Raw genomic sequence first — 14,476 nt, forward strand, 5'->3', positions numbered from 1 at the left:
CGGAGCTGGATGGGCCCAGGGCTGCTCTCCCACTCAGCCCGGCCCTGGTGTTCTGTTTGGAGTTGGGTCCTTGCTGCCGCCCAGGCTGATCTTGGACTTGCTGCTGTCCCCCGGCCTCGGCTCCGGAGTCTGTGGGAGCCCGCGCAGCCCTCCAGCCGTAGTGAGCTGTCAGCCTTCTCCTGTTCCCGGTGGCAGCTGTGTGGGGCTGCCCAGGCCTGTGGGGTTGCTGGTTCTGACCCAGCAGGTTGTTCCCCTCGCCGCCCCACGCCGGCCCCACTGTTCCACCATGGTTGAAAGGCTGCTGGGCCCAGCTTGGCTCCCATCCTGGCACTTCCGTCACCAGGCCTTTAGGTCACGAATGCTCTTTGGTGGCTGCTGTCCTGTGATGGCTTCCGAGTGCGTCTCTCCCTGTCATGGCGAGACCGCGGTAGGTCACCGGAGCAGGAGGTGGGGCCTACGCGCCAGCTGGCGGCCCAAGAGGCAGGCTGCAGGCCCGCGCCCCTCAGAGGCCAGGGTGAGAGCCACGAGCAAAGCGCGTCAGTGTGGCTGCCGCCGCGGCTCAGAACACAGACACCACAGGACCAGAGCCGTGAGCAGCCAGCGTGTCCAGCGACCTCGCAGAGGACAGTGAAGGGTGGCGCCGACGTCTGGACCCGCGCCTGCCTGTGCAGCTGTCCTCGTGGCACAGGCACAGCGTGTGGGCCGCAGTGTGTGTTGTGGACACTGCTAGGCCACCCTCGGTGGGCGGAGGCGCTGTTCCCTGGGCAGAGGACTCGTAACAGGACGCGGGGTCTCAGGCGCAGTGGTCTGTCTGGTGGTGGCCCACAGCGCCTGGCCCCTGACACCCACCCTGTGGCCTTGCTGTAGGTCTGGCCCACACCTCTGCCCCCCAGGTGTGTGTGCTGACCCCTTCCCTCACTCAGCCTTGGGCAGTGGGTGCCCCGTCCATCCCCCAGGACAGTCAAGGGCACTTTGCAGTCCCTGCTCACCATCCCCTCTGCTCCTCCACCACGCCCTCTGCCACCTTGGTCTCCCCAGACTCCCACCCAGAGGGTCTGCTGCGCCCTGCCCAACTGACCCTGAGAAGCTTCTGCACCTGCCCCAGGCCGCACAGTTTCCCACCCGGTTGGCCCGAGTGGCGGGAGGCCGTGGCAGGAAGCGGAAGCCTGTGGGCTTAGGTTTCTGGTGGCCTCCGGCCCACGGCCCCATCGCAGACCAGCGCGTGCCCCAGCGTCCAGCCTGCTCCTGCCTGGGCCCAGAGCCCCAGCGGGTGGGGGCATAGTGTGGCGCCCTGCCCCGTGACAGGTGCATGGTCCACCCCGTCCCCAGCAGAGGGCAGCCCTGGGCCGCCTGCCACTGTGCCTGAGCGCCCTGCCCCGTGACAGGTGCATGGTCCACCCCGTCCCCAGCAGAGGGCAGCCCTGGGCCGCCTGCCACTGTGCCTGAGCGCCCTGCCCCGTGACAGGTGCATGGTCCACCCCGTCCCCAGCAGAGGGCAGCCCTGGGGCCGCCCTGCCTGAGCGCCCTGCCCCGTGACAGGTGCATGGTCCACCCCGTCCCCAGCAGAGGGCAGCCCTGGGGCCGCCCTGCCTGAGCGCCCTGCCCCGTGACAGGTGCATGGTCCACCCCGTCCCCAGCAGAGGGCAGCCCTGGGCCGCCTGCCACTGTGCCTGAGCGCCCTGCGCTGCTCCGACGCCCCCTTCTGTCCCCGACCTGTGCGCGGCTTCGCCTCACCCTTGTCCTGCTTTGTTCCAGGCATCAGCAACGCAGAGGCGCGACAGCCAGGGAAGGCGCCCAACTTCAGCGTCAACTGGACGGTAGGCGACCCCGCCATCGAGGTCATCAACGCCACGACAGGGAAGGACGAGCTGGGCCGCGCCTCGCGCCTGTGTAAGCACGCGTTGTACTGTCGCTGGATGCGTGTGCACGGCAAGGTACTGAGGCGCCCTCACCGCACTGCGCCGGTCACCGCCCCGCCTGCCCGTCTCACCCCGCCCCGTGCTCGCCCCACCCCGCACGCACGACTTCCCCAAGGACCATCTGAAAACCTGTCTGTGCCTTCAGATCATTTTTAGCTTAGAGGTGGGGCCTCAGCTCTGCAGGCTTAAAGCTGTTCCAGAGGCAATGCCTCCTTCATTGCCACCGAATCCGAGGCTGCTGCCCCTGGGGCTGTCCCGGGAGGGCGTCACTAGCTTTTCATCACTGTGACAAAGTAACTGACATAAGCCAACTTAAAGAAGGAAAAGTTCATTCACCTCGTGGTTCGGAGTCTGTGGTCACTCGCCTGTGGCTCCGGGCCTGCGGTGAGGCAGAGCCTCATGGAGGGGAGCACACGGCGGAGCAGAGACAGAGCAGAGCCCAGGTGCCACCGTCCCCGCAGGAGCACGCCCACGGCCTCTCCTCTCCGGGGTGCCCCTGCTGGGGGTGGCACCACCTCCCACTGCACTGGGCTCTGGGGGCCGTTCCAGGGGTGGGCATCCTGTCCTGCCCCTGCCCGTGGGTACGTGCCATCTCACAGTGCAGGCAGCCGGGCTTCGTCTCCGAGGGCCCCGAGCCGTACTGTGCCGGCGTTTCCCGGAAGGCCAAGGCTGAAGTCTCCACTGGAACTCCAGGCACGCTCTGGCTGTGGCCCCGTAAATCAGATAGGAAGTGTCCTGCTCTCCTCGTGGTGGGAAGGCACAGGGCAGAGACGCCTTCCAGAAGGGAGGGAGAGCAGCCCAGGACGGGGGAGTCAGACCAGGCAGGACCGAAACCCAGCAGAGCAGACAGTGCGCGCGGTAGCTCCAGCCCAGCACCGGCGCCCGGGGGCAGGCAGGCTCAGCAGGCGTGGGCAGCCTGCCCCTGGCCTTCCTGGGCGATCGCTCAGGCCGGCTCTTCTCCCTGCCTGCGGCTGTTCTCGGCGGACAGCGCGCATTCCTGGCATCTCCAACCTCCTGGGGCCCCACTGCAGCCTCAGCTTCACCAGTCCCCCTCTGGGGCTCAGAGACACACCCTGCCCCACGTGGCCTGGCTCCCCGGGCTTTCCGTTGCCTCTCGGTGGAAGCCTCTGCGGCCACGTGGAGGCCGCCCTCTAGGCCTGCAGGACCAGCGCACGGCACACGGCTGCCGGGCGCGCCCTCCCGGGGCCTTCGTGGACTGTCTGCAGTGGCTCGAGTGGCTGGGCGGCTGAACGGGGGGAAGTTAGCCACAGGAAAGCCTGCCCGGGGGGTGTTCTCTAGGTAGCCGGTGTGGACAGCTTCCCTGGGCTCTCTTCTCACGTCCTGGGTTCAGGCCTGCAGTGGTCCTGCCGGTTCCTGAGATGCCCCAGGCTTCTTGCGGTGGCTGTGATCTGTTGGCAGCGTGCCTCCCTCGCCCACCTTTAAACTGCAGAGTCCGAGACCTTCCTGCTCTTGGCCCCCAGTCCTCTTCTCACTGTGACGCTGACTGGCAGTGCCCAGCTCTGCCCGCACCGCAGCCTGAGCGCCGTGTGCCTCGGGTCCCTCTGCCAGTAGGTGGGCTCCTCAGGCTTCAGCTCAGCCTCACCCAGTCCCGGGCAGGGACGAGTAGGGCAGAGTCCACCGCACATGAGGCGTTGCCTGGGTTCAGTGACAGCAGAGCCTCGTCCCTCAGCAGCATCTTGCCCCGCGTGCCCGCCAGGGCGTGCGCCTGCCGCGGACGTGAGCCTGGGGACTTCCAAGCCGCCCAACAGCCTGTCCAGCGCTGCCGGTGCCCCAGGCGTTCTCTAACCTGCTTCTTTAACTCCCCCACTGCCCCAGCCCCAGCAGCTGCCCCGCTGCTCAGTGCCAGCGTCCACGGAGGTGGCTCCCTCTGCATGGCAGAGCACCTGAGAGGTCACCTTACAGGAGGGGAGAACCGGAGGCGCCTGTCCAGGGCCCTGGCCTGCCGCTTGGCCCTCTGGTGGGGTGGAGCCACATGGCAGAGGAGGCTGTCCACCTTCCGGTGTGTGGCCAGCAGGGAGGGACATCTGCTCTAGGCACGCCCCCAGGGGCCTGCTGCCCCTCACGAGCCCCACCTCCCATGGCACCAAAGGCTGGGGACCAAGGCCTCACACATAGCCTTTGGGGACATCCCAGGTCTGAGCCATGCCAGGAAGACCTTCCACTGATGCTCAGATGGGCATGGAGACCAGTCGCCCCCTCCTGCCCTCTCAGCAGGTTGCCTGGGTTCTGTTGAGCTTCTGTCCAGAGGCTGAAAGCTCTTGTCTTGGCCACGGGGCCCTGTTCCCCAAGGTCAGGCCTGATGCAGTAGCCAGTGGATGCTTGACGGTCACTGAGGTTCAGGTCAAGCACGGAGCACGGAGGTGGGGGCTCAGAACTCGGCCCCTTGGCCCCGGGACAGGCATGCGTGCCAGCACAAGGGCCCCGAGGTCCACCTCTGGGGCTCAGCCACGCAGGGAGGCCCAGCTGAAGGGCAGCGAGGCGCGGGTGGCCCCGCTGTGCTGTCCCTGTGCTCACAAACGCCCAGCATGGGAAACAGCTGCCGTGGGCTCCCAGAAGCCCAGCCCAGGACTGGGCTCTGTAGTGGGCTCCCTGGCAGGTACGCTGCAGGGTCCTGCGGCCTGCTCTCCACAGGAGGACCCTCTGAGCTGGCCGCCTCCCCGCTCCGCGCGAGGCTCCAGCAGACCCTCCGCTCACCTGGCTTTCTCCTCCCGCAGGCACCCCCACACTTGCTGCGCACCAAGATCACTAAGCCCACCACCTACCACGAGTCCAAGCTGGCGGCAAAGGAGTACCAGGCTGCCAAGGCGCGTCTCTTCACCGCCTTCATCAAGGCGGGGCTGGGCGCCTGGGTGGAGAAGCCCACGGAGCAGGACCAGTTCTCCCTCACGCCCTGACCCGCGGGCACAGCACAGGGTGCGGGGCTGCCGAGCCTCACGTCTGGACTGGGCAGGCGCACGCCCCGGCGAGGGCCCAGGGACGCTGGTGTCCTGCACCGTCCCCGGCGTCGCGCACCCTGACCGGGGCAGGCGTGGGGTGTGGGGTGCCGGGCATCTCACGTCTGGACTGGGCGGGTGCCGCTCACGCCCCCAGAGCTCTGCAGCGACTGCTTTCAGCCTCCGTGGACGTCAGATCGAGGCCCTGGAGCTCTACTGAGTAGGGCTTCGTGAGTTTAGGAAGCAGGCACGACTGTCTGAGAGTCTTGAATAAATAATTTATTCAGAGCTAGGAATGTGGTTTATGAAACAAGAAGTAACTGTGCCAGGTCACGTTTAGGCCTCGTTATTCTAATTGCAAAACAGCACGTGCGGAGAGGGTGAGGACGCGGAGTCGAGCCCAGCAGGGGCGCAGCGCCCGGAAGCCCCTCCCGCACACCCCTGGAGCGCCCAGCAGGGCGCAGCGCCCGTCCTGCAGGGCCTGCTGCCCGGCCACCTCTAGAAGCCTCCAGACTCCTGGGGGATGGGATCATGGAAGACCTTTCTCAGTTTACTCCCAAATAATTCAAGATGGAGCATGTCCGGGGTCCTTTGCTGGCCATTCAGTAGGGGCTCCCAGTGCCGAGCCTTTGTGGACCAAGGGAACCGCGCAGCCCTGCGAGACAGAGCCGAGCCCCTGCTCTCTGGTGGCCCAGGCTCTGCGGGTGAAGCAGGCGGGGACCTTCCTGCCGAGCGGCCTCTAGCTCGTCCTTCCAGCTGTCACCACCGCCTCCAGGTGGAAGCTGGCAGGTCCCCGAGGCTGGTGTGGTGCTGACCCCACACTGAGGGCAGGCCAGGCGGGCGGGGCACGGAGCTGCTGGTCCCACGGGGAGCCCAGGGTGCTGCTAGGGCAGCCCCAGCAGGGGCCAGCCCAGGCGACCAGGGCCCACCTGGTCCTGCACTCAGGTGGTACCTTGTAGCTGCCACCCAGGACTAGAGGGCGGGAGCCTATTGGCCCCTCAGCTGGGCACCAAGTTTGGCCTGGAGGTTGTGCCAAGGGGCCTTGGGACCGTGGCAGAGGCAGGCACAGACCCACGTGGCCAGGACCGGGCCCTGCAGCCCACGTGGCCCTGGGCTGTGCACCTCGATGCTGGTGTCCCTCGTGGCGTGGAGGAACCAGACGGCCAGCGGTGAGGGCTGCTCTGCCTGTGGCGGCCTCCCTGCCCCGTGCTTCTGGTCCTACCGGGCTCAGCCCACATGGCGGGAGGGACGCACCCGGTCAGTGGGACAGCAAGGCCCAGAGGATGTCTCCCGCCCCAGCCCTTGCTGCTGACCCGCTGCCACGCCGGGCTGGGCTGGGCAGTGTGCTGGGTCCTCACTCGTGGGAGGCGGCCTGGGCCGCCACTGCCCAGGAGGTAGGTCAGCTGGCCAGCGTGTCCCTGCACATCGCGCTCCCCTGGGGCCGTGGGAGGGGCACTCTTCCCAGAAGCGAGGGTTCTGGTCATGAAGTCCACTGCGTGGAAACGCCTCGGGTCTGGCTGTGCGCTGCCCCTGGGGTGTGGTCGTGCGGCCCTGCCACCCGCAGGGCCCTTGGCAAGGACCTGACAGACTCACAAAATCCGACACAATCAGGAACTTGCTCTTGAGAAAAAATCCTACGTTTGACGTTCTGACCGTGGGCGGGCTCCTGCTTGTTAGCTCCCCGGAGTGCTCAGGGACGCTCCGCAGGGGGCTGGCCCAGCAGGCAGGGGTTCCGTGTGCAGCCAGCGCTCCAGGGCCCCAGCTCCCGGGCGGGCGGGCGGCCAGCGGCGGAGCAGGGCAGGGCCATCGGCGCCCAAGTGGCCCTGGCAGGTGCGGCTCTCCAGCAAGGGATGCCAAAGAAGCGCAGCGTTGACTCGGTCTTGGTCTGTCATCGTCTTTCCTGTTCCGTAGTCACAGTCGCGGCCTGGTTCCCTGTGTGCAGGCGGTGGCTCCCGCAGCCTCTGTCCAGGGCTCAGGCCTGCAGGCATGCGGGCCTCGCCGGAGCCGTTCCTCCCACAGACTCGCCGGTGCCAGGCCTGCTAGTGTGCGGGTGTGGGCAGGCGTCTGCTCACTCGTGCCCACCGGGAGCACCAGCTCTGCCCAGCCAGGGTCCATCTCCAAGCCCGTGAAAACCCAGAACCTCACACGAGGTCGCCGTGTGTCAATCCCAAGTCTGCAGGGAGGGGCAGAGGACCTGAGTTCAGGGTGCGCCCTGGTCTCCCCTGACCCTGGGCACGTGGAGGTGGAGCACCTCCCAGGCTGGAGGGCGGCACAGCCCCTCCACGCTGGAACTCCAGGTTCACATGATGCAGGGAAATGAGGCGGGTGACCTCCTACCCGCCAGGGTGGGCCAGGTCATGAGGGGGTGGGTCCCACCTGCGTGCCTGCAGGGGTGGGTCTGTGCGACAGGCGTCTGCAGGCTCCTCACGCAGCTTAGGTGTGGAGGGAGGCGGGCGTGGCGGGAGGGGAGGGAGCGGTCACAGGCATGGCCCTGGGCAGGGCCTGAGCCCTGGCGGCTCCAGGCTGCGGGCCTGTGCTTTCCATCTGACTGAGACTGGGCACCATGCGAACGTCCTTCCGCGAGGAGCCTGTTGCGGGATGCGACGGTGTGCTCTCTGCATGTGTCCTGTGTACACCACGCGCTCCACCTGCATGAGCTTCCTCTCCCTGAGGCCAGCGAGCTGAGCATGACACAGGACCTGAGATGTTCTCAATAAACCCTGTTTCACAGACCGTGTGCTGCCTCTGTCCCTTTCCGCCCTCTGGCACCAGGCTGGGGCCTGCACCCAGGGCCACCCAGCCCGGCGCAGTCTCAGCTCTGCCCGCCTGGGGCCACCCCACAGGAGCCTGCCCAGAGGGCCGGAGACAGCCTGCCGCAGAGGCCGTCAGGGTGCAGAGCTGCATCTCAGGCAGTGTGCTCGGAAGGATGTTCGTAGTGATTCGAGCGGAAAACCGGCTGAAGGCCATGGTCACAGCTCCTGGCCTTGAGCTGTGTGCACCCCTGGCGCCTGCCCTGTGGAGGATTCCAGAGCCCTGGGGCTGGCTGTGGTCTGCGGAGGGTGGGTTTGGGGGGTCTTGGTTTTATCTTCCTTTTGAAAACCATCCCCTCTGGCTAATATTTCCACAACAGACTTAGAGGCTTGTTTCACATACGTGAACAGCCTAGCTGCCTGCAGTTACCCCGGTCTGCATTTTGGAACCAGGGGTGAAACAGATCCCATGAGACCCCAGCTTGTCCGGGGCAGGGCTGGGGAGCAGTGCCAGGTCGGGGCCTGCCTACTCCGCCCTCCACCCGCCCGCCCCCGGGGTGGGTGCTCGCTCTGGTTGCGTGACCTCTGGTCACTTGCTCTGCCACCCAGTGCTCTTGTTTTCTGAAGATAAGCTGAAAACTCACCACTGCAAACGTGAGCCTGGGTGCCCTGGGCAGCTGGACGGACCCTTGGTGCACACCTTTCCTCTCGGCAAACACAGGGCCACTCTGATTGAACTAGTGAAGGAAGGACCGGACACAGCCACGCAGCCCAGGGGCACTGGCCTCACTTGGGAGGCCGCAGAAGAGACAGAAAAGAACAGATAAACGAACTCATGAGCCAGGCCTGTTGGCACACACCGTATCCCAGCAACTCGGGCCTGAGGCAGGAGGGTCGGAAGTTGGAGGCCAGCCTCAGCAACCTAGTGAGGCCCTGTCTCAAACAATAAAAAGGGCTGGGGTGGGGCTTCTTGGGAGAGTGCCTCTGGGCTCCCTCCCCAGGACACCCACACAAGATGAGGGTTTTAAAATGATTCTTACTCAGCGCCTTGCTCCTGGGAGCAGTGGACACATGGACATACACAAACACTCAACTGCATCTTTCAAGTTGTGGCAAAGCAAGACAGACTCGCTCTTTCAAGGGTAAAGTGGGCCAGTCAGTCATCTAAGGAATGCATGTTCAGAATTCTGACTTTATTGCCTCCAGTAATTTGTCTTCCAAGATGTGTTCTATGATTTATTTCTCAGCGGTTTTCTTTTTTAATATCCCTGGAAAAGCATGCTACACTTTCATTTCAATTGAAAAAGTAGGTCAGACGTTTTCTGACAGAAAATGTCTAATTTGGTTCATTAATTTGACAAGAAGGATCAGGTTACATGGAGGACATTTGCCATAAATAGAATGAACTCAATCTGCAACTTCATGTTTCCATGAAAGAGCACTTAGCACAAGGATGTGGAAAAGCATCTTGTCAAAATGGCAGAAGGGCCAGTGTAACACCTGGGTGCTCCCAGCCCCCTGGACTGCGCCCATCTGACGGGGCGAGCAGCCCCCACACTCGGCCGAGTCCCTCTGGACCACACGCCCAGGCTGGGGACGAGCCAGTCCTCTGCGGGCCCCCTGGCCTCTGGCCCTTGCTCTCCAGGCGCTGGGGGACGGCCTAATGCAGCCGACAGCCCACACTGCGCGAGACCTCTGGTTTCTGATCACTTCCACTGGGAGTGCAGGCAGTCGAGGGATCCTGCCCCCGTGAGTCTCCTCTGCCAGCCTCCAACTGCACAGCCTCAAAAGAAGCCTGGGAACAGTGAGGCTGCAGCCTCCTGCCCGACCCTTGCACACAAGGACGCAGGAGGTGCAGCTTCAACACCGGGCTTGCCCGTGTGACAGATCGTCTGTCTGCCATTACGCTGGGTCCCCAAGCCGCTGTGGCAGCCCTGTGGTTGGCTCCATCCAGGCTCCTACTAACATCACTACACGTCTAGATTTGGGTTCATGCCAAGCCTTTATGGTAGAACAGGAGGCCAGAGCGAGCACAGGGCTCCAGGGGCAGAGGCCCCTGCACAGCCAGGTGCCCCAGAAGAGCCCAGGGTCAGAGAAGACCACTTCCACAGGAGGTGGGTGGCAGAAGTGGAGGTGCGGAGGCTGCATCCTCACGCCGAGGCTCAGGTGGCACCCGCAGGTCTGCTGCTGCAGTATGGTGGCCGGCGGCAGATCCTGGGATCCTCAGGGACTCCAGGCAGTCAGGGGCCTGGTGGGGGCGGGGAACAGGGAAGGGGCACGGAGGCTGTGAGGGGCAGGGAGGGTGCCCCTCCCTGACGGTCCACTCCAAATAGAATGTGCACGTCCTCTGAGGCTCAGGCAGCACTGAGGAGGGAGGAGGGAGGATAACAAGAGCAGGGAGATTCCTGAACAGAGGACAAGAGCTCACGGGGAGCAGGGTGTTCCTGCAGAGTGAGGAGGGAGCTCAATGGGGGAGCAGGGATATTCCTAGGAATGCGGACGGGAGCCCACAGGGAACAGGGGAATTTCTGGACAGTGAGGAGGGAGCTCTTGGGGCCAGGGTGTTCCTGATGAGTGAGGAGGGAGCTCACGGGGAGCAGGGTGTTCCTGATGAGTGAGGAGGGAGCCCATGCAGAGCAGGGGTGTTCATGAAGAGACAGGAGGGCGCAAATGCAGAGCAGGGATGTTCCAGGAGAGTGAGGACCGAGCTCATGTGGGGCAGGGGTGTTTTTGAAGAGTGAGGAGGGAGTTCATGCGGAGCAGAACTGTTTTTTAAGAGTGAGGAGGGAGCTCATGTGGAGCAGGGATGTTCCTGGAGAGTAAGGAGGGAGCTCATGGGTGGCAGGGGTGTTCCTGAGAGTGAGGAGGGAGCTCAAGTGGAGCAGGGTGTTCCTGAAGAGTGAGGAGGGAGCTCATGGGTGGCAGGGGTGTTCCTGAGAGTGAGGAGGGAGCTCATGGGAGAGGGGTGTTCCTGAAGAGGGAGAAGAGAGCTCATGCGGAGCAGGGAAGTACCTCCAGAGTGAGAATGGAGCTCATTCGGAGAAGGAGTGTTTCTTAAGAGTGAGGAGGGAGCTCATGGGAGAGGGGTGTTCCTGGAGAGTGAGGAGGGAGCTCATGGGAGAGGGGTGTTCCTGAAGAGGGAGAAGAGAGCTCATGCAGAGCAGGGGTGTCCCTAGAGAGTGAGGAGGGAGCTCATGATGAGCAGAGGTGTTCCGGAAGAAAGAGGAGGGAGCTGATGGGGGAGGGGTGTTCCTGAAGAGTAAGGTAGGAGCACATGCAAATCAGGGATGTTCCTGAAGAGTGAGGAGAGAACTCATGGGGAGCAGTGGTCTCTGGAGAGTGAGGACAGAGCTCATGCACAGCAAGGGGATTCCTGGAGAGTGAGGAGGGAGCTCAAGTTAGCCTGGGTGTTCCTGAAGAAAGCGGAGGTAGCTCATGCGGAGCAGGGTATTCCTGAAGAGTGAGGAGGGAGCCCATGGGAGAGGTTGTTCTTGAAGAGTGAGGAGGGTGCTCATGTGGAGCAGGGGTGTTTCTGAAGAGTGAGGAGGGAGCTCAAGAGGAGCTGGTGTTCCTAAAGATTTAGTAGGGAGCTCATGCAGAGCGGGGGTGATTCTGAAGCGTGAGGAGGGAGTTCTTGGGGAGCAGGGGTGTTCCAGAAGAGTGAGGAGGGAGCTCATGAGGAGCACTGGTGTACCTGAAGAGTGAAGAGGGAGCTCAGGAGCAGCAGGATGTTCTGAAGAGTGAGGAGGGAGCCCATGCGGAGCAGGGGTGTTCCTGGAGAGTGAGGAGGTAGTTAATGCGGAGCAGGGGTGTTCCTGGAGAGTGAGGAGGGAGCTCATGCGGTGCAGGGTGTTCCTGAAGAGTGAGGACTGAGTTCATGAGGAGCAGGGATATTCTGGAGAGTGAGGAAGGAGCTCATGTGGAGCGGGTATTTCCTCAAGAGTGAGGAGGGAGCTCATGCTGAGCAGGAGTGTTCCTGAAGAGTGAGGGTGAGGCTCATGCAAACAGTGGTGTTCCTGAAGAGTGAGGAAGGAGCTCACGGGGAGCAGGGGTGTTCCTAAAGAGTGACGAGGGAGCTTATGGGAGCCTGGATGTTCCTGGAGAATGAGGAGGGAGCTCATGCAGAGCAGGGTGTTCCTGGAGAATGAGGAGGGAGCCCATGGGAGAGGTTGTTCTTGAAGAGTGAGAAGGGAGCTCATGTGGAGCAGGGATGTTTCTCCAGAGAGAGGAGGGAGCTCATGGGGAGCAAGGGTGTTCCTAAAGAAGGGGAGGGAGCTCATGCAGAGTAGGGTGTTCCTGAAGAGTGAGGAGGGAGCTCATGTGGAGCAGGGTGTTCCTGGAGAGTGAAGAGGGAGCTCACGGGGAGCAGGGTGTTCTTGATGAGAGAGGAGGGAGCTCACAGGGAGCAGGTGTGTTCCTGAAGAGTGAGGAGGGAGTTCATAAGGAGCAGGCATGTTCTGGAGAGTGAGGAGGGAGCTCATGCGGAGCAGGGATGTTCCTGAAGAGTGAGGAGAAAGCTAATGCGAGAGGGTGTTCCTGATGAGTGAGGAGGGAACTCATGGGAGAGGGGTGTTCCTGAAGAGGTTGGAGGGAGCTCATGTGGAGCAGGGATGTTCTGGAGAGTGAGGAGGGAGCTCATGAGGAGCAGGGGAGTTCCTCAAAAGTGAGGAGGGAGTTCACGGGAGATGGGTATTCTTGAAGAGTGAGGAGGTAACTCATGCAGACCAGGGATGTTCCTGAAGCGTAAGGAGCTGGCTCATGGGAGAGGGGTGTTCCTGGAGCGTGAGGAGGTAGCTCATGTAGAGCAGAGTGTTCCTGAGGAGTGACAAGGGAGCTCAGGTGGAGCAGTGCTGCTCCTTAAGAGTGGGGAGGGAGTTCATGTGGAGCAGGGTGTTCCTGGAGAGTGAGGAGGGAGCTCATGGGGGCAGGGTGTTCCTGGAGAATGAGGAGGGAGCTCACGGAGAGCAGGATTGTTCCTGAGGGGTGAGGAGGGAGCTAAGGGGTTCAGGGGTGTTCCTGGAGAGTGAGGAGGGAGCTCATGACAGCAGTTGGTACCTGAAGAATGAGGAGGGAGCTCATGGGAGAGGGGTGTTCCTGGAGAGTGAGGGGGAGCTGATGCAGAGCAGGGTGTTCCTGGAGAGTGAGGAGGGAGCTGATGCAGAGCAGGGTGTTCCTGGAGAGTGAGGGGGAGCTGATGCAGAGCAGGGTGTTCCTGGAGAGTGAGGAGGAAGCTCATGGGGGCAGGGTGTTCCTGGAGAGTGAGGAGGAAGCTGATGCAGAGCAGGGTGTTCCTGGAGAGTGAGGAGGGAGCTAAGGGGTTCAGGGGTGTTTTGGAGAGTGAGGAGGGAGCTCAAGGGCGCAGAGGTGTTTTAAGTTTCTCAGGAGGACAACCTTGAGTTTGCGTTGTCCTCTGCCTTTGTGCAGAATGCATTGGTTGGTATGGAAGCTGAGTGTCCCTGGTGGTGCTGGCCCTGGTGCAGGGAGAGCCGCTTCCTATTCCACGTGGCTCTTCCAGTGGGCGCTTCCCTCAGTGCTGAGTAGTGCAGGGCAGGACATTTCCTGCCATCAGAATGGTGGAGAATGGCCTCTTCCTGGCCCTGCCGCTGAAGGTGCTCCAGTAGTGAGGGCGGGAGGGCGGAGCCACCCCTGCCAGGAGGGCCGCCGTCAGTGCCCTGCATCCTGGTTCCTGGCAGCTGTGCCTGGGCTGTGCCATCTGCCTGGTCTCCTCCTTCCACATGAGGTCGTCCTCAGGATCCTCCAGCTGGGTGGCGGCCAAAGGTGACACTCTGGTGCCCCGTCAGGGGACACCCAGCCCTGACCGCCGCGAGGATGAAGCTCGGCATGAGGGTCAGGGTTTGCCTGGCCCATTCGGCGCCCCCTCTCCTGGTCGTCGGCCTGCCTGCGGGGCTGGTGTCCTGTGGAGCCCTTCCAAGTGGACCCGACTCACTGCTGCCCCCTGGAGAACAGAGTGCTCCAGATGGGGAGGCAGAGCCTGGCAGGTGAGCAGAGCCACCTGAGCACCGCAGCCACCAAGGCTGCCGCCTGTCCTCCCGGCCTGGACGACCCAGGGACCCTGTTGCGTCTCAGCAGTGGACCCTGGCTGGGGCCGCCCGCCAGCCCTCTTGGAAGGCCGCAGAGCTCCAGGGAACCGGGGCGGCTGGGTGGGGAGGCGGGACTGTCTCGGGGACCCGCCCTGGGCTCCTCTCAGAGGGAAGGGCAGTGGCAGGCCTGCCGAGTCAGGGTCACGGGCTCAGACCCGCTCCTGGGCCCCTCTTCCTCAGCCGGTCTCCTCTGCAGAGTGAAGGAGAGACCGGTTGCTCGCTGGGCATCAGGGGTCAAGGTGGAACTGGCTCCTCCTTCGTGGCCGGGTGGGGCTGGACCGGAAGGAAAGCTCAGTGGAGGTGGCTGTCTGCCGCGGCCCAGGGCCCACGTGTGCGGCAGATGGGAGCGTCCATCAACAGGAGAGACGAGAACCCGAAATGGACCCACGAGGGTAGCCAGCTGACCTGACCCAGGGCGAAGGTGGCACTGGGCCGGCAGGCACTGCAGTGGGGGACGTCCGCGTGCAGGTGACGATGACCGTAGCCACGTCTCCACCAGAATAGCTCAAGTGGGCCCCAGACACGGCGGACGCCCGGCTCACCGGGTTTGGCAAGGCCGGTGTGGACGCGCGGCTTCACCTCTGCCGGCTCTGTGGCTTCCCTCCTCCGACCCAGGGCCAGCCCTTCCTCCCCGTCTGCAGGTTCTCCCCCGCTGGCCACCTGCTGATACCGCCGTTTACCGGTGACGAGTTCTGCTTCTTCTAATGTTGAAGATTAAGCACTAGAGAAGCACGCCAAGGCAAGCATATTAA

The 14,476-nt window shown here is 63.4% G+C and overlaps 1 protein-coding gene across 11 annotated transcripts in view; it reads left to right on the plus strand.

The window, feature by feature from the left end:
- Adarb1 (adenosine deaminase RNA specific B1) overlaps positions 1 to 6,236 on the plus strand; it is a 121,796-nt gene extending 115,560 nt beyond the window's left edge. For 9 of the 11 annotated variants that reach the window (XM_047563283.1, XM_047563287.1, XM_047563276.1 and 6 more), the window contains 2 exons: positions 1,756 to 1,934; positions 4,655 to 6,236. In XM_047563283.1, coding sequence (XP_047419239.1) covers positions 1,756 to 1,934; positions 4,655 to 4,834 — 359 coding nt within the window. In that variant the 3' untranslated portion in view covers positions 4,835 to 6,236. Of the gene's footprint in view, positions 1 to 1,755; positions 1,935 to 4,654 lie in introns of those variants that run through there. The other 2 variants (XM_047563278.1, XM_047563280.1) reach the window with 2 other exon arrangements.
- Positions 6,237 to 14,476: the final 8,240 nt, after the last annotated feature.

This window comes from Sciurus carolinensis, chromosome 9 (assembly GCF_902686445.1).
Source record: "Sciurus carolinensis chromosome 9, mSciCar1.2, whole genome shotgun sequence".
Lineage (NCBI taxonomy): Eukaryota > Metazoa > Chordata > Mammalia > Rodentia > Sciuridae > Sciurus > Sciurus carolinensis.